At 54.2% G+C, this 25,756-nt stretch overlaps 1 protein-coding gene across 1 annotated transcript in view; it reads left to right on the plus strand.

Annotated features, from left to right (window-relative positions):
• Positions 1-2,743: 2,743 nt before the first annotated feature.
• Positions 2,744-25,756, plus strand: part of sft2d1 (SFT2 domain containing 1) — a 116,434-nt gene continuing 93,421 nt past the window's right edge. Inside the window, exon 1 of the mRNA XM_072507742.1 lies at positions 2,744-2,918. Coding sequence (XP_072363843.1) covers positions 2,856-2,918 — 63 coding nt within the window. The 5' untranslated portion in view covers positions 2,744-2,855. The remainder of the gene's footprint in view (positions 2,919-25,756) is intronic.

Here is a 25,756-nt window from a genome sequence, read left to right on the forward strand (position 1 = left end):
CCTCTGGCAGCAGGAAGGCCAGTGCTCTAGGTGCCCTTGTCGAGATAGGCGTCAGCCTCAGGGCCGGGTCTTGGATGACCCAGTAGAGGCTGAGGATGAGGCTGAGATGCAGCTGAACTGCTTGCCAGTGCACCGTATGACTCCAATTGCATTTTGATATAAGTTAATGGTCAGATGCTCCAGATGAAGCTGGATATCGGATAATGGGTGGACCGACATGGCCTGCACATGGTTGGTGAGAAGGTACGGGCGATCAAAATGGGCATCGCTACGCGAGATGCTATTGAACTTCACTCTTTCCTTGGATTAGTGAATTATTATGGGCGCTTTATTCCAAATTTGGCTACCATCCCCCTCTCCACTTGCTTCTGAAAAAGCGCCAGCCTTGGGATTGGGGCAAGGCCCAGGATGCGCTGTTTAACAGGGTGAAGGGGCGATTATCTTCCTGAGGTGTTGACACATTTTGACTCCTCAAAGCTGTTGTGCATCATGTGCGATGCTTCGCCCGATGGCATTGGAGCAGTTTTGCCTTGACCATAGATGGTTTTTGTCTCCTGGACGCTGGCTGCGCTGGAAATATGTCCAATTGAAAAAGAGGGTCTGGCGGTGGTATTTGGTGTAAAGCAATTTCACCAATATGTCTACATCTATCATCACTGATCACAAGCTATCGCTAGACCTTTTCCGTGAGGACATGCAGTCCGCCCGTAGCATCTGCAAGGATTCAGTGCTCATATTGGCTGCTTATGAATACTTTTTCGAGCACAGCCCAGGGACCCAGAGTATGCATGCTGATGCGTTGAGTCATCTTCCCCTACAGGCCGAATCCACAAACCCTCCTATGGTGGACAAAGTAATTGCTGTCCAAAATTTCATGGACTTGCCAAGGTACGTCATCTGGTGCTATGCGGTGGGCAGCATCTGCAGCTACCAGGTGAGTTGAAGGCTTTCTCCTCAAAATTGTTAGAGTTGACAATGGAAGATAACATCTTCCTGTGGCGCACCAGGGTTGTTGTTCCAGCAAGGGGTCAAAGAGATATGGGGAACAGGTAGGGAGGTGGATTTGAGACCAGCAGGAGATCAGCCATGATCTGATTGAATGGTGGAGCAGGCTGGAGGGGCTGAATTGCCTACTTCTGCTCCTAATTCTTATGTTCCTTTGCAGTTTACTACAACACATCCAGTAAACTGGGGTAACCCCTACTGAGATGGTACTGGGTCCTAGACTTCGTATATGGCTGTGTTTGATTCTACCGGACAACGATGCAAAGATCTCTCAACCAAAATTTGCAAGGGCATTGCCAATTACGACGTGGACCTCTTCACCTCTTCTCACCTGAGGAAGGAGCAGCACTCCGAAAGCTAGTGACATCGAAACAAACCTGTTGGACTTTAACCTGGTGTTGTAAGACTTCTTACTGTGCTCACCCCAGTCCAACGCCGGCATCTCCACATCTTCTCACCTGACAACGCAGTGTTCGTTCGTAATTTCAATGGTGCTTGTTGGCTCTCTGGGATTGTCATCCATCAAATGGGACCAGCCTCATACCATGTTCGGATCCGGGGGCAACTAATGAAACAACACCTGGATCACATTTGCTCACAGTGGTTGCTCCCTTGTGAAGTGTTTTGAAAGAAGCCTGCCCTGGATCCTCTGTCTCCATTGCCAAACCAGCCTGCTGTGACGCCTCCAGTCTCTCTCAACGCTCACATGCCCTATGCTGTCTCATCAGACTCCGAGATGGAGGAGCAGATCTTGGATGTCTCGGACACTGACTCTGTGGTTCAGGCACCTCTTGATGATCATCCGCACGTTGTTCCTGCCGCTGATAACGGCCGACTGATTTGACGCAACAGCTCCATGAGGACTTCCCAGAGCCGAAGGGACTCCGACATCCTCCACCTGCTCCTCCTTCTCTGTCTCATTGCTTATCGAGGGGCCTCTGGACTTTTTTTGAGGCGGGGGGGGGAGGAATGTAATATCCTGTTCAGGGCAGGAATGCTTGTCTTTCCCGTTCTTTATGGAGTACAAACTCCTCCGCTAGGGCCGGGGTATCTCAATTACCTAGGCTACATAAGGTCGGCAAATAAGGCATTGACTATTGAAGTACCCAGTAGGGATCTGCCGGGGAGTGTAAATATACTACTTGTAAATAAAACGTTGTACTTACTTTTTAACCTGCACATCTTTGGACTGTGGGAAGAAACCAGAGCAAACGCCATACAGTCACCCAAGGTCAGAAACAAATCCAGGTCCCTGGCACTGTGAGGCAGCCGTGCTAACCACTGTACGGCCAATCATACTGAATGGTAGAATAGGCTTGAGGGGCGACTATTTTGTATGTTCATATTTAACAAAGTTAAAAATGTTCATGTTAAAAAGTTCATGTTTAACAAAGTTAAACAAGGGGCTGTTTAGCACAGGGCTAAATCGCTGGCTTTGAAAGCAGACCAGGACAGCAGCACGGTTCAATTCCCTTACCAGCCTCCCTGAACGGGTACGTGGAATGTGGCGACTAGGGGCTTTTCACAGTAACTTCATTTGAAGCCTACTTGTGACAATAAGCGATTTTCATTTAATTTCAAGTTATTTCTTTCATCCTCTCTGAGCTCCAGTTTCAAACAGAGCAATAGTCATTTGAACATTGCTCTTTATTTCCATGGTAACCAGCTCGCTGCACCGATCTGTGTTACACAGTAAGCTGTCCGGTCTGTCCGGAAGCTGGACACGGCAGCAGGCTGGGGGAAGGGCCTCACGGTGACGCCACTGTTTTCCGGTTGATGTTCGGGTTGTTGCTGTGTTCTCAGTTTAGCGGAAGTTTCATTTTCGGGTGCCTTCCCTCTGAGCAAAACCAATGGAGAAGCTGCGAAGAGTTTTGAGCGGCCAGGACGACGAGGAACAAGGCCTGACGGCACAGGTAAAACCTCAGCTGCAGTTTTTACACACGCTGAGTGTCCGAATCTCGCAGCAGCAAACCCTCGCCCCCCATCACACACTTTCCTCCGCTCTCGGTATACAATTCCAGCCGCCCCCCAACCGTGTACAACCCCCCCCCCCCCCCAACCATGTACAACCCCCCCCCCCCTCCAACCGTGTACAACCCCCCCCCCCTCCAACCGTGTACAACCCCCCCCCCAACCATGTACAACCCCCCCCCCAACCATGTACAACCCCCCCCCCTCCAACCATGTACAACCCCCCCCCCCCAACCATGTACAACCCCCCCCCCTCCAACCGTGTACAACCCCCCCCCAACCATGTACAACCCCACCCCCTCCAACCGTGTACAACCCCCCCCCAACCATGTACAACCCCCCCCCCCAACCATGTACAACCCCCCCCCCCAACCGTGTACAACCCCCCCCTCCAACCGTGTACAACCCCCCCCTCCAACCGTGTACAACCCCCCCCTCCAACCGTGTACAACCCCCCCCTCCAACCGTGTACAACCCCCCCCCTCCAACCGTGTACAACCCCCCCCCTCCAACCGTATACAACCCCCCTCCAACCGTATACAACCCCCCTCCAACCGTGTACAACCCCCCCCTCCAACCGTGTACAACCCCCCCCCTCCAACCGTGTACAACCCCCCCCTCCAACCGTGTACAACACCCCCCCAACCGTATACAACCCCCCTCCCAACCGTATACAACCCCCCTCCAACCGTGTACAACCCCCCCCAACCGTGTACAACCCCCCCCCCCAAGAGTGTAAACCCCCCAACACACTTTCCCTCGCCCCCACTATACACTCCCTGCCGTCCCCAACAGTGTACACCCCCCCCCCCCAGACAGACTTTTTCCTGCCCCCGGTATATCCTCCCTGCTGCCCCCCAAGAGTGTACACCCCCCCCCTCCCCAACAGTGTACACCCCCCCTCCCCAACAGTGTACACCCCCCCCCCCTCCCCAACAGTGTACACCCCCCCCCTCCCCAACAGTGTACACCCCCCCCCCTCCCCAACAGTGTACACCCCCCCCTCCCCAACAGTGTACACCCCCCCCTCCCCAACAGTGTACACCCCCCCTCCCCAACAGTGTACACCCCCCCTCCCCAACAGTGTACACCCCCCCCTCCCCAACAGTGTACACCCCCCCTCCCCAACAGTGTAAACCCCCCCTCCCCAACAGTGTAAACCCCCCCCTCCCCAACAGTGTAAACCCCCCCCCTCCCCAACAGTGTAAACCCCCCCCCTCCCCAACAGTGTAAACCCCCCCCCTCCCCAACAGTGTAAACCCCCCCCTCCCCAACAGTGTAAACCCCCCCCCACCCCAACAGTGTAAACCCCCCCCACCCCAACAGTGTAAACCCCCCCCCCCACCCCAACAGTGTAAACCCCCAAGACATACTTTCCTCCGCCCCTGGTATAACCTCCCTGCCACCCTCCAACAGTGTACGCCCCCCCCCGATGGTGTACGCCCCCCCCCCCCCCGATGGTGTACGCCCCCCCCCCCGATGGTGTACGCCCCCCCCGATGGTGTACGCCCCCCCGATGGTGTACGCCCCCCCGATGGTGTACGCCCCCCCGATGGTGTACGCCCCCCCGATGGTGTACGCCCCCCCGATGGTGTACGCCCCCCCGATGGTGTACGCCCCCCCCGATGGTGTACGCCCCCCCCGATGGTGTACGCCCCCCCCCCCGATGGTGTACGCCCCCCCCCCGATGGTGTACGCCCCCTCCCCGATGGTGTACGGCCCCCCCGATGGTGTACGGCCCCCCCCGATGGTGTACGGCCCCCCCCCGATGGTGTACGGCCCCCCCCGATGGTGTACGGCCCGCCCCGATGGGTGTATACCCCCCCCCCCCCGGCGGTGTACGCCCCCCCTCTGGCGGTGTGCGCGCCCCCCCCCCTCTGGCGGTGTGCGCGCCCCCCCCCCTCTGGCGGTGTGCGCGCCCCCCCCCCTCTGGCGGTGTGCGCGCCCCCCCCCCTCTGGCGGTGTGCGCGCCCCCCCCCTCTGGCGGTGTGCGCGCCCCCCCCCTCTGGCGGTGTGCGCGCGCCCCCCCCTCTGGCGGTGTGCGCCCCCCCCCCTCTGGCGGTGTGCGCCCCCCCCCCCCTCTGGCGGTGTGCTTCCCCCCCCCCCTCTGGCGGTGTGCTTCCCCCCCCCCCCCCTGGCGGTGTGCGCCCCCCCCCCCCCTCTGGCGGTGTGCGCCCCCCCCCCCTCTGGCGGTGTGCGCCCCCCCCCCTCTGGCGGTGTGCGCCCCCCCCCCCCCTCTGGCGGTGTGCGCCCCCCCCCCCTCTGGCGGTGTGCGCCCCCCCCCCCCTCTGGCGGTGTGCGCCCCCCCCCCTCTGGCGGTGTGCGCCCCCCCCCTCTGGCGGTGTGCGCCCCCCCCCCCCACTCCGGCGGTGTGCGCCCACTCCGGCGGTGTGCGCCCCCCCCCCCCACTCCGGCGGTGTGCGGCCCCCCCCCCCCTCCGGCGGTGTGCGCCCCCCCCTCCGGCGGTGTGCCCCCCCCCCCCCCGGCGGTGTGCCCCCCCCCCCCCCCCCCGGCGGTGTGCGCCCCCCCCCCCCCTCCGGCGGTGTGCGCGCCCCCCCCCCCCCCCTCCGGCGGTGTGCGCGCCCCCCCCCCCCCCTCCGGCGGTGTGCGCCCCCCCCCACTCCGGCGGTGTGCGCGCCGCCCCCCTCCGACGGCGTACATCCGTGTGTGCGTCGTCTCCCCCTCCACTTCCCTGTGTGCGCCGTCTCCTCCGCCGCTCCCCTGTGTGCGCCGTCTCCCCCGCCGCTCCCCTGTGTGCGCCGTCTCCCCGCCGCTCCCCTGTGTGCGCCGTCTCCCCCGCCGCTCCCCTGTGTGCGCCGTCTCCCCCGCCGCTCCCCTGTGTGCGCCGTCTCCCCCGCCGCTCCCCTGTGTGCGCCGTCTCCCCCGCCGCTCCCCTGTGTGCGCCGTCTCCCCCGCCGCTCCCCTGTGTGCGCCGTCTCTCCCGCCGCTCCCCTGTGTGCGCCGTCTCCCCCGCCGCTCCCCTGTGTGCGCCGTCTCCCCCGCCGCTCCCCTGTGTGCGCCGTCTCCCCCGCCGCTCCCCTGTGTGCGCCGTCTCCCCCGCCGCTCCCCTGTGTGCGCCGTCTCCCCCGCCGCTCCCCTGTGTGCGCCGTCTCCCCCGCCGCTCCCCTGTGTGCGCCGTCTCCCCCGCCGCTCCCCTGTGTGCGCCGTCTCCCCCGCCGCTCCCCTGTGTGCGCCGTCTCCCCCGCCGCTCCCCTGTGTGCGCCGTCTCCCCCGCCGCTCCCCTGTGTGCGCCGTCTCCCCCGCCGCTCCCCTGTGTGCGCCGTCTCCCCCGCCGCTCCCCTGTGTGCGCCGTCTCCCCCGCCGCTCCCCTGTGTGCGCCGTCTCCCCCGCCGCTCCCCTGTGTGCGCCGTCTCCCCCGCCGCTCCCCTGTGTGCGCCGTCTCCCCCGCCGCTCCCCTGTGTGCGCCGTCTCCCCCGCCGCTCCCCTGTGTGCGCCGTCTCCCCCGCCGCTCCCCTGTGTGCGCCGTCTCCCCCGCCGCTCCCCTGTGTGCGCCGTCTCCCCCGCCGCTCCCCTGTGTGCGCCGTCTCCCCCGCCGCTCCCCTGTGTGCGCCGTCTCCCCCGCCGCTCCCCTGTGTGCGCCGTCTCCCCCGCCGCTCCCCTGTGTGCGCCGTCTCCCCCGCCGCTCCCCTGTGTGCGCCGTCTCCCCCGCCGCTCCCCTGTGTGCGCCGTCTCCCCCGCCGCTCCCCTGTGTGCGCCGTCTCCCCCGCCGCTCCCCTGTGTGCGCCGTCTCCCCCGCCGCTCCCCTGTGTGCGCCGTCTCCCCCGCCGCTCCCCTGTGTGCGCCGTCTCCCCCGCCGCTCCCCTGTGTGCGCCGTCTCCCCCGCCGCTCCCCTGTGTGCGCCGTCTCCCCCGCCGCTCCCCTGTGTGCGCCGTCTCCCCCGCCGCTCCCCTGTGTGCGCCGTCTCCCCCGCCGCTCCCCTGTGTGCGCCGTCTCCCCCGCCGCTCCCCTGTGTGCGCCGTCTCCCCCGCCGCTCCCCTGTGTGCGCCGTCTCCCCCGCCGCTCCCCTGTGTGCGCCGTCTCCCCCGCCGCTCCCCTGTGTGCGCCGTCTCCCCCGCCGCTCCCCTGTGTGCGCCGTCTCCCCCGCCGCTCCCCTGTGTGCGCCGTCTCCCCCGCCGCTCCCCTGTGTGCGCCGTCTCCCCCGCCGCTCCCCTGTGTGCGCCGTCTCCCCCGCCGCTCCCCTGTGTGCGCCGTCTCCCCCGCCGCTCCCCTGTGTGCGCCGTCTCCCCCGCCGCTCCCCTGTGTGCGCCGTCTCCCCCGCCGCTCCCCTGTGTGCGCCGTCTCCCCCGCCGCTCCCCTGTGTGCGCCGTCTCCCCCGCCGCTCCCCTGTGTGCGCCGTCTCCCCCGCCGCTCCCCTGTGTGCGCCGTCTCCCCCGCCGCTCCCCTGTGTGCGCCGTCTCCCCCGCCGCTCCCCTGTGTGCGCCGTCTCCCCCGCCGCTCCCCTGTGTGCGCCGTCTCCCCCGCCGCTCCCCTGTGTGCGCCGTCTCCCCCGCCGCTCCCCTGTGTGCGCCGTCTCCCCCGCCGCTCCCCTGTGTGCGCCGTCTCCCCCGCCGCTCCCCTGTGTGCGCCGTCTCCCCCGCCGCTCCCCTGTGTGCGCCGTCTCCCCCGCCGCTCCCCTGTGTGCGCCGTCTCCCCCGCCGCTCCCCTGTGTGCGCCGTCTCCCCCGCCGCTCCCCTGTGTGCGCCGTCTCCCCCGCCGCTCCCCTGTGTGCGCCGTCTCCCCCGCCGCTCCCCTGTGTGCGCCGTCTCCCCCGCCGCTCCCCTGTGTGCGCCGTCTCCCCCGCCGCTCCCCTGTGTGCGCCGTCTCCCCCGCCGCTCCACTGTGTGCGCCGTCTCCCCCGCCGCTCCACTGTGTGCGCCGTCTCCCCCGCCGCTCCCCTGTGTGCGCCGTCTCCCCCGCCGCTCCCCTGTGTGCGCCGTCTCCTCCGCCGCTCCCCTGTGTGCGCCGTCTCCCCCGCCGCTTCCCTGTGTGCGCCGTCTCCCCCGCCACTTCCCTGTGTGCGCCGTCTCCCCCGCCACTTCCCTGTGTGCGCCGTCTCCCCCGCCACTTCCCTGTGTGCGCCGTCTCCCCCGCCACTTCCCTGTGTGCGCCGTCTCCCCCGCCACTTCCCTGTGTGCGCCGTCTCCCCCGCCACTTCCCTGTGTGCGCCGTCTCCCCCGCCACTTCCGTGTGCGCCGTCTCCCCCGCCACTTCCCTGTGTGCGCCGTCTCCCCCGCCACTTCCCTGTGTGCGCCGTCTCCCCCGCCACTTCCCTGTGTGCGCCGTCTCCCCCGCCACTTCCCTGTGTGCGCCGTCTCCCCCGCCACTTCCCTGTGTGCGCCGTCTCCCCCGCCACTTCCCTGTGTGCGCCGTCTCCCCCGCCACTTCCCTGTGTGCGCCGTCTCCCCCGCCACTTCCCTGTGTGCGCCGTCTCCCCCGCCACTTCCCTGTGTGCGCCGTCTCCCCCGCCACTTCCCTGTGTGCGCCGTCTCCCCCGCCACTTCCCTGTGTGCGCCGTCTCCCCCGCCACTTCCCTGTGTGCGCCGTCTCCCCCGCCACTTCCCTGTGTGCGCCGTCTCCCCCGCCACTTCCCTGTGTGCGCCGTCTCCCCCGCCACTTCCCTGTGTGCGCCGTCTCCCCCGCCACTTCCCTGTGTGCGCCGTCTCCCCCGCCACTTCCCTGTGTGCGCCGTCTCCCCCGCCACTTCCCTGTGTGCGCCGTCTCCCCCGCCACTTCCCTGTGTGCGCCGTCTCCCCCGCCACTTCCCTGTGTGCGCCGTCTCCCCCGCCACTTCCCTGTGTGCGCCGTCTCCCCCGCCACTTCCCTGTGTGCGCCGTCTCCCCCGCCACTTCCCTGTGTGCGCCGTCTCCCCCGCCACTTCCCTGTGTGCGCCGTCTCCCCCGCCACTTCCCTGTGTGCGCCGTCTCCCCCGCCACTTCCCTGTGTGCGCCGTCTCCCCCGCCACTTCCCTGTGTGCGCCGTCTCCCCCGCCACTTCCCTGTGTGCGCCGTCTCCCCCGCCACTTCCCTGTGTGCGCCGTCTCCCCCGCCACTTCCCTGTGTGCGCCGTCTCCCCCGCCACTTCCCTGTGTGCGCCGTCTCCCCCGCCACTTCCCTGTGTGCGCCGTCTCCCCCGCCACTTCCCTGTGTGCGCCGTCTCCCCCGCCACTTCCCTGTGTGCGCCGTCTCCCCCGCCACTTCCCTGTGTGCGCCGTCTCCCCCGCCACTTCCCTGTGTGCGCCGTCTCCCCCGCCACTTCCCTGTGTGCGCCGTCTCCCCCGCCACTTCCCTGTGTGCGCCGTCTCCCCCGCCACTTCCCTGTGTGCGCCGTCTCCCCCGCCACTTCCCTGTGTGCGCCGTCTCCCCCGCCACTTCCCTGTGTGCGCCGTCTCCCCCGCCACTTCCCTGTGTGCGCCGTCTCCCCCGCCACTTCCCTGTGTGCGCCGTCTCCCCCGCCACTTCCCTGTGTGCGCCGTCTCCCCCGCCACTTCCCTGTGTGCGCCGTCTCCCCCGCCACTTCCCTGTGTGCGCCGTCTCCCCCGCCACTTCCCTGTGTGCGCCGTCTCCCCCGCCACTTCCCTGTGTGCGCCGTCTCCCCCGCCACTTCCCTGTGTGCGCCGTCTCCCCCGCCACTTCCCTGTGTGCGCCGTCTCCCCCGCCACTTCCCTGTGTGCGCCGTCTCCCCCGCCACTTCCCTGCGTGCGCCGACTCCCCCGCCACTTCCCTGCGTGCGCCGTCTCCCCTCCCCCACTTCCCTGCGTGCGCCATCTCCCTCCCCCACTTCCCTTTGTGCGCCTTCTCCCGTCCCCACTTCCCTGTGTGCGCCGTCTTCCCCCCTCCACTTCCCTGTGTGCGCCGTCACTCCCCCCCCCCCCCCCCCCCCACTTCCCTGATGTACGCCGGCTTCCCCCCCCCACTCCCCTGTGTGCGGCGTCTTCCCCCCCCACTTCCCTGTGTGCGCCGTCTCCCCCCCACTTCCCTGTGTGCGCCCTCTCCCCCCCACTTCCCTGTGTGCGCCCTCCCCCCCCCACTTTCCTGTGTGTGCCCTCTTCCCCCCCCCCCACTTTCCTGTGTGCGCCCTCTCCCCCCCACTTCCCTGTGTGCGCCGTCTCCCCATTCGCCGCCGCCTCCCCCCTGAAGTGTACACTTCCCCCATCCCCCTATACGTTCTTTCCACCCAGTCTTAGATGTACTCAAATATCAACCCTTAATCATCGAAAGTACTCAATTGTACACTTAGTATTTGCAGAATACTCTGTTCACTGAATACTTGGGAATAGTTGAGCCCACTATTCAATAAATAGGTGACCTGTGGAAACATTATGTTTTTGTTTGATGTTTTTAGTCCAGTCATATATCACTGACTAAACGTACGCTGCCCATCGTGACCGGTTCTCAACTGAACTAAAACATCTGTGAAGTAACTGATGTGTGTAATTTTTTTCAACTGTAGATTATGAAATCCATTTCCCTCCCCCTTAAAATCCTGTGTATCTTGCTCAATAAGCTTCATACATTGTGGCTGAGGATGCAAGGATTTAATTGTCGTAAGGAAACACATCATTAACCTCTGGATGACTCTACATTAAAATTTACTTTCCTTCGCAAAATAGGAAGTAAGCCCGTATAATCTGCATTCCTAGCATGCAGAACATGCAAGATAGGTGTACCCTAGCATTCTTGCAGATTGTTTTTTCGCCCTCAGTGATATTTCCATGTATTTTGTTTGTATTTCTTAAATATGAGCTCACCTTCATTGGACTGTTTTGAAAGCGACAAATGTTAGTAACTTAATACAGCACTTATCCTACAACCTGCTGAATTATATTTTGTATTCAGTTTGTCAGAGCTTATGACAGGAATATATCTATATTGCTTCCAAGAATTTAATCTGATGCAATTCTAATAAGTAAGACAGAAAACAATTTTGTGGCTCCTCTCTGCAGTGCCTCAGGCTCTGTGTGTCCTTGAATTTGTCGTCGAGGACTGGGAAGGTACCGTCTAAGAGTGTCGTCTGCCTTTTGGGCCTGGGCTAACTCTTCGATATTTGTCTGTGAGACCTGGATTGCGTGTATCGGCTCACTCTCGGGGCGGGGGGGTTGCCAAAAGTGACCGTGTCGTGATCCTGCCTTTGCTAGGGCATCTGCCTTTACGTTACCGGGTGGGGTTGAACGATGATGGCTTCTGACTTTTATTATGCCATATGTGCGGTCTTTAGCTGTTTCAAGAATGTGCTTCAATAATGGGGCTGAGGGTGGGTTTACCATCAGCGGATATAAATCCTCTAGATTCCCATAGAGGCAGAAATTCCGTCAAACTGTTACAGACATATAAACTATCCGAATATATATCTGCGGGGTCGGGAAAGAATCTGGGTGCTGCACTATATATGCAATTGCTGCCAATTTGGCTGCCTGCGGTCCTAAGTGACCTGACAATTTTAAGAATATCTCGTTTAATGCGCGTCCCTGCGCGTCTTCCACATAAATACCGCATCCTGTTATTCTTTTTCCATTATCAATGGTGGAGGAACCGTCTACATAAATTTTTTAAGAGTTATCCGTGGTCGGGGGATCCTGTGCTTTACTACCTACACGTGGGTGTAGCAATTTTGGAATGAACGGTCCTGTGTGGTGTTTGGCTGCAATGATCTGGCACTCGTGGGGTTCCTTCATACTGTAAATTGTCTGCTAAAAATGCGTGGGTCTTTGTCCATTTAACTGTGATGTCCCTTCCTTGTAATAAGTGTCCAGCGTGCTGCTCTGATCTGGCTAACTGAACGTCTTTTAACCTACCATCTAACAGTTGGGGTGTGCTTGGTTCAAATCGTTACGGGGTTGAGGCCGGTGATATATGCAAAGTATTGAACTGCCCAAAAAACTGCAAGCAAGTGCCATTTCGCAGGCTGAAAATCCTTGCTCCACGGGATCCAAAACTCGTGAGCATAGGCCACGGGTCCTAAACGATCATGTCTTTCTTGGAGTAGTTCGGCCGATAGGGTTCGGTCGGTGGTCGCTACTTCTATGGCATATGAAGAGTGTGGGTCTGGTACCTGCAAAGCAGGGGCTGTACCTAGGGCGTGTTTTCATGCGTCTGAGTGCTGTGGAAGCTATTCCCATGGGGTGTTCTTTTTAAGGAGCTCGGAAAGTGGGGCTGCCTTTGTGGCAAAACCATCTATATGGTTCCTACAATACCCAACTAATCCTAAAAATGACCGGAGTGTAGTGACATTGTGGGGCTAGGGCAATTTAACTATCAATTCAATCCGTTTCTGTTCTATCTCTCTTTTTCCGTGTGTGATAATGGTGCCTAAGTAAAAGAACGTTCTTTTTAGGATCTGGGCTTTTTTCGGGTTAACTTTACATCCAATTGAGTGTAGGAGACCTAGTAATTCAGAAAGAAGCTTAACGTGCTCTTCCCTTGTGTCAGTTTGTAGGAGCAAGTCGTCCACATACTGAATGAGGCATTCAGCTTGGGAAAATTTAGATAGTCCCTTTGCCAATTGTTGGTGAAAAATGGAGGGGGAGTTGTGGAAGCCTTGCGAAAGGCATGTCCATGAATATTGCTGTCCTTGGAACGTGAAGGCGAATTTGTATTGGCAATTCTTATCTAAAGGAATGGACCAAAAGCCGTTGCCAATGTCCAGCACAGTAAAGTACTTGGCATGTATTTCCTGCTTTAGCATTGTTTCAGGACTTGTGGCAACGGTGGGGGCTGCTAATGGGGTTACTTTATTGAGTTCTCTGTAATCTATGGTTAGTCTCCATGAACCGTCTGGTTTTCTTACGGGCCAAATTGGGCATTGTTTGTTGAGGCTACGGGCCGAATTACGCCTTGATCTAGCAAGCTTTGTATTACTTTTGCAATCTCGCCCTCTGCTTGCTGTGGGAAACCGTATTGCTTCTGGGGCTTGGGATCGGGACCTGTAATGGTGTCTGTTCCTGGAATTTTTCCGCAATCATGCTTGTGCTGGGCGAAGGATGTTTTATGACTTCTTAGGATGTTTCTAATCGTCTTATCTGTGGTAATCGCTTGTGGGTCAAACCAATAATCTCCTTCTGAGCATATTCTGTGTTCATAGTCTCCTACTGTGAGTGTGGCGGGGGCTCTTGCTGTTCTGGCCATTTTCCAAACACACTTATTCACGGGGTCAAAGGAAAGGTTGTGTGAGTTCACGAAGTCGATTCCTAAAATGTGCTCTGCTGTTTGGGGCAAATTCACTAAAACAACTGGGTGCTTGGTATTTATGTTGCCGAGTTGAATATCTACACGGGCTGTAATGTATCCCTTCTGTACATGGTCCTGTAAATCCACTAAGAGTGTTGGTGTCTGTGGTGGGCCATTTGTCGTGCTGAAACATTGGAGGAGTTTAAAGTGGTGCGGGACATCCTGTGTCACCAAGGAACTCTACTGGATGTCCCCGGACTGTGCCTGTGACTACTGGTCTGCCTGATTTGTCCCAGACTGTGTCGCAGACCCAAGTTGGGGAGTCCGAATACCGTCAATCTGTGCTATTGGTCGTTGCATTATCTGATCGGGCGCTAATGCTATGTATGGGCCTAACATTGTTCCGAGGTGGAGCGTTCGATTGCTGGTTCCGTTGCTGGTTAGGGGGTGCGTTGCATTTGTGGGCGTAATGTCCCTGCTGTCCACAATTATAGCACCCTCGTGGTGCCTGTGCTCTGGGGTGCTGTCCTTCATTTCTACCCTCATTTACCCATGTGGGGTGCTGATGTGTCCTGACTGGGTTCATATTCACTTATGCCTTCTCCTGACCTGCCTTTCTATGTAAGGATTGTTTCCAATCTCTGGAGAGTCTCTTTAAAGCCCACGCTTCATTATGTGTGGCGTCTGCGGAGTCATAATTCACACAGGCTTTTTGACCTGCTTCTGTGGCGTGGGAGACTAAAGTGTGAGCCCATTTGGTTGTGTTGTCGCTATCGAAGTGTGCGCGGACTACATCCCCAAAGACCGCTTTAAAGTGTATCCAAAGGCGTCCTGCGTATGCAGTCGGATGCTCTCCCTTTTGTCTACAACGGTTTAGACCTTCTACGGGGTCTCCTCAGTTGTAACCATTTGCATCTAAAATAGCTGTCTTCATGTCCTGGAGGCTTCCTCCTCCTACATTCTGTGTGACTGGTAATGCTGAGCTAACGGATGGATCAAGGCTCATTTCTATGAGCTTCACTTCCTCCAGTTCGTCCAGACCGTACATAACTGTCTGTTTTACTCGCTCAACGAAATGATGCGGGTCTGCTGTGGGTTGGAATAGCTCGATTTTGTCGCACGCATTTCTCAATTGTGTGATGGTTAGTGGGAAGGTGTACACGGAATCAGGCTCATCGTCAATTGGTGACTTGGGCTGCATGGTGATTGGATTCATGGGGTTGTGTGCTGCCTGTGCAGTCGGTGGTGCGGGTGCTTTCCTTTTCGGGACCTAGGGGGCTCTATTCTGATTCTCAGTGTCTTCGACATATCTATGAGCAGTTTCATTGAGTTCCGGCCAATCGGGACCATTTTCCTGATCTAAATTCGGTCCAAAGGTGTCTGAATCCGTTGTGCACTGAGAGCAGTGACTGTAACCTGGCTATTTGTTGCCTACATTTGGCGTGATCTACTGAACTCTGCCTTTGTTCCGTTGTGGAACTATGGAGTGCTCGTAAAGCTGCCTTCAAATCTGCACATTGGTTCTTTAACTGTTCTACCTGTTGTTCCGTCTCTTCTCTTACCAAAACTGCGCATTGTCTATCTTGGTAGGCCTTATCGTATTGTGTCTGAAAGCTTCTTCGGTGAACTATACAAGATTGGTGTGCCCGTTTGACATCAGCCATCTCCTTGTCTTTAGCTGCTAGCTGCTCTCGGAGTTGCTCATTAACTTTCTCACATTCACTAAAATTTCCCTCACTCTTCTCCTCTTTCTCTACAAGCTGTCTGCGGAGCGTCCTCATGACCTCCTCTGTGCCTCGTAATTGTGCCAGACAGGACACGATTGCCATTGGCTTACGAACTTTTCCTACATTCTTTTTATGTATCTCAGTTAGGTTATCCCACCAGGTTTGTCTTATACTACCTGGACCTGACTTTATTCGAACAAAACTCGGACCAGAGGGGCCATCCTTTCCCTTCAAGTACTTTCTCAATTCCTCTTCCCATATGGGGCACTGCTCTGCTCTACTGGTCGCTGCGACCTCGGGTTCCTGCGGATTCATTAGGCGTTCCGTTGCCTTTGCTGCCATTGCTACTAGTATCTTTTTTCCTCGACCGTAAATTTGGGATAGGGGGGAATAGGGCGGCGATTCGAACAGCGGGTATGACCTAAGCTATTTTCCGGTTCACAATACACCCGATAGTTTTTGAAAACTAACGAGGTTACCTTGTATCCCTGTTAGTACGCATGCAAGCTAATACACACTTCCGAATCTTGGAGATTTGATCGATACGGGCCTTACACTTATGGTTTCTTTCACTTTTCCCAATTGGATTTCTAATTCAAAGTTTTGTGGGTTCTCTCGGAGTGACAAAATCACTTCAAGGTCGAGTCCCGTCAAAGTTCGCCAATAATGTTGCCAATTCGAATCGGAGACGCCAATAATGTTCTTTTTAACTGGATACTGATAGTTATTAATGATATTGTTTTTCAGAGTCGCCAGGTATCAAATGATGCCACCACAAGGCTTTACCGGATATCGATCAAAGACCAAACAACCAGTTAGTTAGTTCAAGTTCAATGATAGTTTATTTACACGCAAGAATTACTTTGACATGCAACATAAAATATGACAAGCTAAATTACACCTAACACTACAACAACCTGCACTTAACTTCAGGCACCTGGCTTTATGCAGAGGAAAAAGGCCTTTGCGTGGCTGGGTCTGGAGAAGTGACTTTGTTTCTGCTGGGCTCATCCGTCTGGTAGCGATCGTTGGTCTTGAACTTGCTTCTGGTCATGATGCTGCAATTGGTTTTAGGCGTAAGCCGGGGCCAAGAGCGTGCCGGTGCGCTGGGGCCAAAAGAGACTGAACACATGGCAGTGTCTCTTTTTATCCTTCGGGGATTTCACGCTCTTTTGGGCAGTCCTTAGGACCCAATAATTCGTCAGGCTTCGATTACTGCCTTCGATTTTAGCCAATAAAGCGGCGGGTGCCTTGATGGCTGGGCATGTCCTGAGCGGTCATTGACCTTGGCTGTTTGGGTGTCCTGGGTGAAGGGTGTATCTTCCTAATAATCCCACATTTTCCATTGTCACCACTGATTCTATCCTGAGTAATTGCTTCATTCTGAACAGATTCTACATCATTCATGGAACATGCATGTTATTTTTCCTTATGTGCACAACTTTACACTGGTCTGTATTAAATTTAATCTTCTACTGATCTACTAACTTGAATATATCATCCAACTCTTTTGTTATTTCTGGTATTCCTCCTGCGATTCCATTTAGTACCGTTTGTAAATTTGAGCCTTTGAACCCAGGCCATTTGTGTAAACTAGAAACTATTGTATTTTTTGAAGACAGCTGTGACATGAATTTATTTTAATGCATTCTAATAGCATGTAAATGCTTACGTTTATTTGTATTTCATGACACGATAATTTAATTTCAAACATTCAACCCCGGAAATGGGTTTTCATCATGACCCCTCTGAGAATGTGTTAGTGTTTATGCGAGCTGTGTTGTTGGTTTGGCATTTCATTAAATTGTTCACGATTTCACTCAATAGTGGTCTCTTCAAAATTAGCTTTTTTGTGTACAACTCCTGCATCTTGTAATGGGCCCTGTAAACTTGAGATATCCTGCCTCAAACGTGCATTCAAGAGTTGTCTTATAATTCTGAGTTAATACTAGTATGTGAGTCCATTTTCTTTTCAATTAAGTGCAGTTAGCTATTTCGTGTTACAATGCTTTTATCCAAAATGGGCAACTTATTCATCCTGTCGGATTTTAATATTAATAAGTGGTCTATGAAGGTGGTGATCTCTGAAAGGATAATTCAGCTTGTTAAGCGAAATAGTTTAAGCCAAATTTACAGGCAAACCAAGACCATGTCTAACTCTCATTGCCATCAGACTATTTTCTATAGTTGGAATTGCTTAGCTCTGTACAGAAAACTACCAAACACAACCTGTTCTATCAAAACTTGAGGATAAATCCATCTTGTTTCAGCATTAGGTCACCAACCTGTCTGCATAAATATGCTGCTTAATTCCTTTAAAAATGGATGGTAGCCATGATGTGGAGATGCCGGCGTTGGACTGGGGTGAGCACAGTACGAAGTCTTACAACACCAGGTTAAAGTCCAACAGGTTTGTTTCGATGTCACTAGCTTTCGGAGCGCTGCTCCTTCCTCAGGTGAAAGTTTTTCACCTGAGGAAGGAGCAGCGCTCCGAAAGCTAGTGACATCGAAACAAACCTGTTGAACTTTAACCTGGTGTTGTAAGACTTCGTACTTTAAAAATGGAGATAGCTCATTTTATGTTGGGAGGGAAAGACATGTCAAAATCAGATCGGCGAGTGGTTAGGATTTGCACATTCTATTAAATATTCAAAATCCAAATTGTTGGACTTTGACCAAAGAGATTTTCGATTGTTGGTTATGAAAACGTACAGCCGTACATCCAAATTTCCTCCTTCCAGCACCAGCTTTCACTTTTCCCATTCAACCATGTTCCATCACTTTCATGCCCCTGCCAAGGACCCCCAGAAAGGCATAAACCTCTTTTCCTTGTCACTTTATTCTTTTTCTTTGCAATATCCTGATATTTGAAAAATGCACAAAAAGTACACTTGCATAGATTGTTCAAAAGAGTATTGAGATGGTATCAAATGGCACCTGCAAGGGAAAGCTTGGAAGCAGATTGCACAGTACCTTCTAGTTTTCTGCATGGCCACACATGCAGCTTAGAGTGACATTGGGTGATATGTACATCAATAATATCTATTAGCCATGTTTTTATTAATTTAAAGAAGACCTGAATTTGTATTGCATCTCTTTCAACCTTGGTGCATCCGAAACCTCTTTATAGTCAACAGTTAGTTATAAAATGTAGTCACTTTTTTCATGTGGGACGCACAGCATTCAATTTGTAATCCGCTAAAATCCCCAAAACAGAAATCCTCCGAACAGTAGTGAAGTAAGTGCCTGTATTTAATTTTAGGCATTGGTTGAGGATAAATATTGGCTAAGAAAATGAGGGAACAATCCTGCTTTTCACATGGGACAATTAGTTATATCTGAATTCTCCATTGTCACTTATGACTAATGTATTTGACAGTACTGCTCTGACATGATCAGTTGTAACCTCTGTCCAACAGTTTAACCAGCAAAGAAACCATATCGGAATGTGATAGTATCTCAACTATTTTGCTTTTTTGCTATATATTTAGATGGCACAAAGACATTTCTGGCCTAAAAGAGCACATTTATTTGTGGAGTGTGCATTGTTTTGAAATTGGAAACAATGTCAATTCATACATGTCAGTGAATAAAACAAAATATGGTTTGACATAGCCAGATCCAATGTATTATATTTACATAAATGTATGAGCGTGTGCTGTTGAACAGTGGCACCATTGTTCTCTCCTCACCACAATTGCTGTTTGTTTAACTTTTTACCACTGGTCTTGTGATTACAGTTCAAGTCAATGCAGTTTGTTTGGCCAAACAGGAAAATAGGCTTTTCCTTTTGGAGGAGGATATGAGATCATAGAATGGTTGCAATACTGAAGGAGGCCGTTCAGCCTATTCTTTCTTTGCCAGCTCTCTGCAAGAGCAACTTGGCTAGTCCCACTTTGACTTAACCTTGTAAATTTTGGGTGCTTTTCCAATTCCCTTTCAAAAGTTCCAGCTGAATCTGTGTCCAACACTCTCTCACATAGTACAATCCAAGTCCTAACCACTCTGCAGAAAAAAAGTTTTTAAAAATCTCATGTCGCCATTTGTTCTTTTGCCAATCACCTTAAATTGCTGTCGTCTGCTTTTTGCCCCTTCCAGCAAAGGAAGCAATTTCTGTCTAGTCTGTCTCGGCCTCTCCTTTAAATAGAAGAGCCACAGCTTCTCCAATCTATCCGTGTAGCTAAAGGCCCTCATCTTTGGAACCCTCTCTAAAGTCTTCATATCCTTTATAAATTATGATACCAAGAATTGAGCACAATACTCAATTGAGGCTAAACCTACATTTTAGAAAGGTTCATAACTTCCTCCCTTTTGTACTCTCTATTTAAAAAAACACAGGAACCCACATGCCTTTTTAGTCACTTCCCCAATTTATTTTGAAAATGTGTTTATTAAAGTTTTTCATTTTATACAATACAAAATAAACAAATCTGTGTAGACCAGATACAATTCACAAATGCTCAACATTGGAAGAAACCCCCCTTAGCAACACCCCCCACCCACCCCGTATCGGGCGGTTCAGCCTTTACTGGCCCCAATTTATCAAGGGGCCCTTAATCCCTGCCGGAGGGCTCTGTCTTTTGTGGCCTTGTTTGCCCCCCCATTGTTTTTTCCAGCTGTTCTCAACCCCCTTCCTCCTTTCCACCCTCTCCCTCTTCCTGTTTCCTGGTGTCTTGTTGGCCCCTGTATGTCCCCCTCCCCGACCCGACCCTCACAAAGGCAAGGGTGTCAGCCCCTTCCCACAAATAGTTTTGGCTGGCCTGATACCTGAAGACTGCCACTCGGTCTTGGCTCCACCCTCACTCCCACACCTTAGACATTGCTTCAAAGAAGGTTGTCCAGTCTGGGGCACACCCAGAATATGTGGGCGTGATTGGCCGGGCCTCTCTGGCACCGTTCACATTTGTCCTCCACCTCCAGAGTACTTCAGAGTACAGGTATGAGGTGGAGAATCTGGTGAACTGGTGTGAGGACAATAATCTCTCCCTCAATGTCAACAAAACAAAGGAGATTGTCATTGACTTCAGGAAGCCTAGTGGAGAACATGCCCCTGTTTACATCAAAGGGAACGAAGTAGAAAGGGTCGAGAACTTCAGGTTTTTAGGTGTCAGATCACCAACAACCTGTCCTGGTCCCCCCATGCCGACACTATTGTTAAGAAAGCCCACCAATGACTCTACTTTCTCAGAAGACTAAGGAAATGTGGCATGTCAGCTACAACTCTCTTTAATTTTTACAGATGCACCATAGAAAGCATTCTTTCTGGTTGTATCACAGCTTGGTATGGATCCTGCTCTGCCCAAGACCGCAGGAAACTACGAAAGGTCGTGAATGTAGCCCAATCCATCACGCAAGCCAGCCTCCCATCCATAGACTCTGTCTACAATTCCCACTGCCTCGGAAAGGCAGGCAGCATAATTAGTGACCCCATGCACCCCGGACATAGTCTCTTCCACCACCTTGCGTCAGGAAATAGATACAAAAGTTTGAGGTCACGTACCAACCAACTCAAGAACAGCTTCTTCCCTGCTGCCATCAGACTTTTGAATGGACCTACCTCGTATTAAGTTGATCCTTTCTCAACACCTTGCTATAACTGTAGCATTATATTCTGCAGTCTCTCCATCCTTCCCTATGTACGGTATGCATTGTTTGTACAACATGCAAGAAACAATACTTTTCACTGTATACTAATACATGTGACAATAATAAATCAAATCAAATCCGGGGAGAACCTGTTCATTCGGGTTCTGGTTTCAATTGCATGAGGCTTAGCCTTGCACAGAGGTGGAGTTGGCCCTGTTCAGTGCTTTGCTTCAGAGTCCCTACCCTATTTCTATTGCTAGTTCTTCCTCCCACTTTTCCCATGTTTTGGCTAGTGGGGAGCGTGCCCTTTGCAAACTGTCATCCATACAGGTCCCTGGCGATTGCTCGCGTCCAGTAGTTCCTCTAACAGTAATTCCTCTAACATTCCTCTAACATTGTGTGTCTTGGGTCCGTGGGTATGTTGTCATCACCTAACGGAGAAAGTTCTTTATCTGCAGGTGTTGCGGTTTGTTCTCGTTGGGTAGTTGTAGTTTTCTGTCAGTTTCTCTCCGGTTGCTAGCCTGTCCTCTGTGTACAAGTCCCTAACAGTCAGCATACCCCCGTCCTGTCACCACCTCTTAAAGATGGTATCTAGCATAGCTGACGCAAACCTTTGGTTGCTGCAGATGGGGGCCAAAAGTGGACATTTTGGTTAGGCCGAAGTCCTGTCTGATTTGATTCCAGGTTCGGAGTGTGGCCACCACCACTGGGCTTGCTGGTGGCGATGGGAGTGCTGCCGTGGCGAGAGCTCAGAGGGTTGGACAAGTTCTCCTCCATCCTCGCCCATTCCATTTCCGGTTTTCACCCATCCCCTCACTCTTCTGCAGTGGCTGCCCAGTGGTAGTATGGTAGGTTTGGGAGGACTAAGCTGCCCCACCCCATGTTTTTTTTTCTTGGGCGGACCATTTTGGGGATCCTTAGGTTCTTCCATCCTCCCCCCAACCACACACACACTCACACAAACGGTGTAATTGTTTTGTCAACCTAGTTAAAGGCGGCATTGGGGATGTAAATCAGTATGGATCTGAACGGAAAAGGAATCTGGGGAGCACGTTCATCTTAATTGTCTGCACCCTCCCCGCAAAGGAGAGCGGGAGTGGGTCCCATCTCTTTTGACTTTCCCCGCCAGACTAGCCACATTCCACTTATGGATCCGTGTCCAGTCGTGGGCAATCTGGATCCCCAGGTAGCAGAATTTGCTTTGGGCTAGTTTGAATGATAGTCCTGCCAACTCTGCCCCTCCCCCTTTCGGATTCACAGGGAAGACTTCACACTTGTTCAGATTGATCTTGTAGCCCGAGAAGGCTCCAAACTGTTTCAGGAGCTTCATGATCCGTTCCATGCTGCTTTGCGAGTCCGAGATGTAGAGGAGCAAGTAATTCGCATCGAGTGAGACTGTCTCCTCTTCGGATTCCCTTCCGATTTTTCGACACTGAGGGTGATCGCCAACGCCTCAATTGAATGAATGAAAATGAAAATCGCTTATTGTCACAAGTAGGCTTCAAATGAAGTTACTGTGAACAGCCCCTAGTCGCCACATTCCGGTGCCTGTTCGGGGAGGCTGGTACGGGAATTGAACCGTGCTGCTGGCCTACCTTGGTCTGCTTTCAAAGCCAGCGATTTAGCCCTGTGCTAAACAGCCCCTCGTGTGCAAGGTTGAGCCTGATACAGTTCAAGGTACTACACAGGGTACACATGACTCGGGCAAGAGTGAATGGGTTCTTCCAGGGAGTGGCAGACAAATGTGAGAAGTGTGGGCGAGGACCAGCGAATCATGTTCATATGTTCTGGGGCTGTGAAAAGTTGGGGAGATTTTGGGCGAGAGTGTTCATTGCCAGTGTGAATAAGAGCGGAGACGGTGGCCAAACCTTGTGCCCCTGTGCAGCTGGAAATATTCCGAGCTAGTGGTGTTGGTCCGTGCGCTCACCAAGGGGGCGTGTGCAGGAGTTTCACCCATGAGGTGAACCCTGTTCCAAGCCCAAACCACTCCAGTGCCTCGATGAGGTGCTTCCACTTGGCTCTGTCGAAGACCTTTACTGCGTCCAGGGAGATTATCACCTCTGGTGTTCTCCCCGGATGGGCCATTATCACGTTTAGCAGTCGCCTGATGGTTGCTGTTAGCTCTCTACTCTTAACAAAGCCTGTCTGGTCTTCTGCGACACCTGTGGTATGCAGTTCTCCAGCCGCTTAGCCCCTGGACTCCGCATTGAGCATCAAAATGGGTCTGTAGGATCTGCATTCAGTTGGGTCTTTGTCTTTGTTGGGCAATCGGAGAGGCGAAGGCCACAAAATTGTCCTTCTTCCTCTCCAACAGCTCCGGCTTCTCCTGCATCCCAATTATTGCCACCAATGTGTCCAGCTCAACCTCCTCCCTCACTATCCTTGTTAGCGCCGCGAACACTCTCACCCAAAATCTCCCCAACTTTTCACAGCCCCAGAACATATGAACATGATTCGCTGGTCCTCGCCCACACTTCTCACACTCGTCTGCTACTCCCTGGAAGAACCCACTCACTCTTGCCCGAGTCATGTGTACCCTGTGTACCACCTTGAACTGTATCAGGCTCATCCTTGCACACGAGGAGGTTGCATTTACCCTTCACAGTGCCTCACTCCATACTCTCCAGTTTATCTCCCCTCCCAGCTTATCCTCCCACTTGCTATGTTCTATGTTTTCCTTAATCTTCATCACCTGCTCACCTCCCTGCTCTCCCAGCCACCCGGAGATGTCCCCGATCCTGCCTTCCCCTTCCACATCTGGAAGCAGCAGTCTCTCCAACAGGGTGTACCTCAGCAACCTGCGGAACTCTTTCCAAACCTTCCACGCAAAGTCCCTTACTTGCAGGTACCTAAAGTAACTTCCGGGAGCTCTACCCTCTCATTCAGTTCCTTTACACTGGCATACCCTTCTTCCAGGTACAAATCTCTCACCTTAACCAGTCTTGTTTCTCTCCACTTCCTATATGTGCCACCTATCCCTCCAGGCTCGAAACTGGTTTCCACACAACGGCATTGACACCGACATCCCCTCTATCCTAAAGTGCCTCCTCAGCTGATCCCAGACCTTCACCGTGGACTGCACGACAGGGCTGTGAGTGTTTCCTTGGCCCCATTGGCAATGCCCCTGTCACCATAGCCCTCAAGCTGGACCCCCTACAGGATTCTTCCTCCATCCTAACTCATTCTACCCCCTCTCTTTCCCACCACCGCCTCACCACCTCCACATTTGTAGCAGGTTTGGCAATGCCAACCCTCCCTTCTGCCTCTGTAACAGGGTCCTCTTAACCCGTGGAACCTTCCTTGCTCATAAAAAGTCTGAAATAATCATATCCAGATTTCGAAAGAAGGCCTTCAATACCAAGATTGGGAGTGTCTAGAATATGATCAGGAACCTCGACAGAATGTTCATCTTCACCACTTGGACCCTCCATGCCAAAGTAAGTGTAACGTGTCCCATCTCTTCAGATCCTTCCTACCCTCCTCCACCAGTTTTGTTAAATTCCATTTGTGTAGCATCACCTATTCCCTCGTTACCTGAATTCCCAGGTATCTAAATCTGTCTCTGGCCACCTTAAATGGCATCCCGCCCCTAGATTGGCTCAACGACCCAACTCGTTCACCGGGAACACTTCGCTTTTCCCTGCATTTAACTTGTATCCCAAGAACGCCCCTAACTTTCCCAACATGCCAATGGTCCTCTCCAAGCTCTCCAGCGGGTCCGAAACATACAATAGTAGGTCGTCCACGTATAACGACACCCGATGCTCCCTTCGTCCCCTTGCCACTCTGCTGACCCCTAAGAGCCAATTCCAGAGGCTCTATAGCCAGCATAAACAGCAGCGGTGACAGCGTGCACCCCTGCCTAGTTCCCCTGTGCAGTTCAAAGTTCCATGAACCCATGTCATTGGTCCGCACACTTGCCATTGGTGCCACATTTATTGTTTCTGGGAAGCACAGTAGCACGGTGGTTAGCACGGGTGCTTCACAGCTACAGGGTCCCATGTTCGATTCCTGGCTTGGGTCACTGTCTGTGCGGAATCTGCACATTCTCCCCATGTCTCCGTAGGTTTCCTCTGGGTGCTCCTCAAACAGGTACCGCCACTCCACCCGATTGAATGCCTTCTCCACGTCCATGCACAAAACTACCTCCGGTACCTGGACTCTCGACGGGGTCATGATCACATTTAACAGCTGCCTTATATTACTAAAAAGCTGCCTGCCTGTCTGGTCCCCCGCAACCAGTCCCAGGGCACAACCTTCCATCCTTCCTGCCACCATCTTAGTCAGTACTTTCACATCTGTATTTAACAACGATATGGGCCTATATGACCCACATTCCAACGTGTCCTTCCCCGTTTTTGGTATCAATGAGATCGTTGCCTGCGTTATCTCCGGCAGCTCTCCTTCTCCAACGCTTCATTAAACTCTCCCAAGAGATGTGGTGCCAGGCCCGTCACAAACTCCTTATAAAATTCCGCCGGGTAACCATCGGGCCCTGGGGCCTTCCCCGACTTACTATCCAATACCTCCATCGGCTCCAAGGGCTCCTCTAGTGCCTGCTTCTTCTCTTCCTCCAACTGTGGAAACTCCACTTTGCCTGAGAACCATCCCATGTCCCCCTCTTTCGCCCCCACCGGTCCGCTTTGTACAGTTCCTTTAAAAGTAATCCCTAAACACCTTGTTTATCTTCCCCGGCTCCGACACCACATCCCCTGCCCTAGTCTGTATCTTCAATATTTTCCTGGACGCGGCCTGTCTCCTTAGCTGATGATCGCTAACATTCTACTTACCTTCTCACCATACTCGTACTGCACTCCCCTTGCCTACCACTCTCCCCGTCTTCAACCTATCAAATTGCCCCTGTAAGTTTTTCCTCCTCGCCAATCCCTCCGTGGTGGGCACCCTCAAGTCCTCCCTATCTGCCTTCCCTATCGTTCATTAGCCATTCATATTCTTCCCTCCTTTCCCTATCCGCATGCGTCTTGAATGAGATAATCTCCCCTCAGACCACCGCCTTTAGAGCTTTCCAAAATGTGGCCACTGATACCTCCCCGTTTTGGTTCAATTCTACAAAATCTTTAATCACAGCCCGTACTTTATCACAAAACGCCCATCTGCCAACCCAGCCTCTGCTCCGGTCCCTATTTAAGCCGAATCTCCAGCCAATGGGGCGCATGATCTGGAGATTACTATCCCCGTGTACTCTTCCCCCTCCACCCCAACCAAAACCTCCCGACTCATCACAAAAAAGTTGATTCTTGAATACACCCTGTAAACATGCGGGAAAAAAAGAATACTCCCTTC

The sequence above is a fragment of the Scyliorhinus torazame genome, chromosome 1 (genome assembly GCF_047496885.1).
Source record: "Scyliorhinus torazame isolate Kashiwa2021f chromosome 1, sScyTor2.1, whole genome shotgun sequence".
Taxonomy (NCBI): Eukaryota; Metazoa; Chordata; class Chondrichthyes; order Carcharhiniformes; family Scyliorhinidae; genus Scyliorhinus; species Scyliorhinus torazame.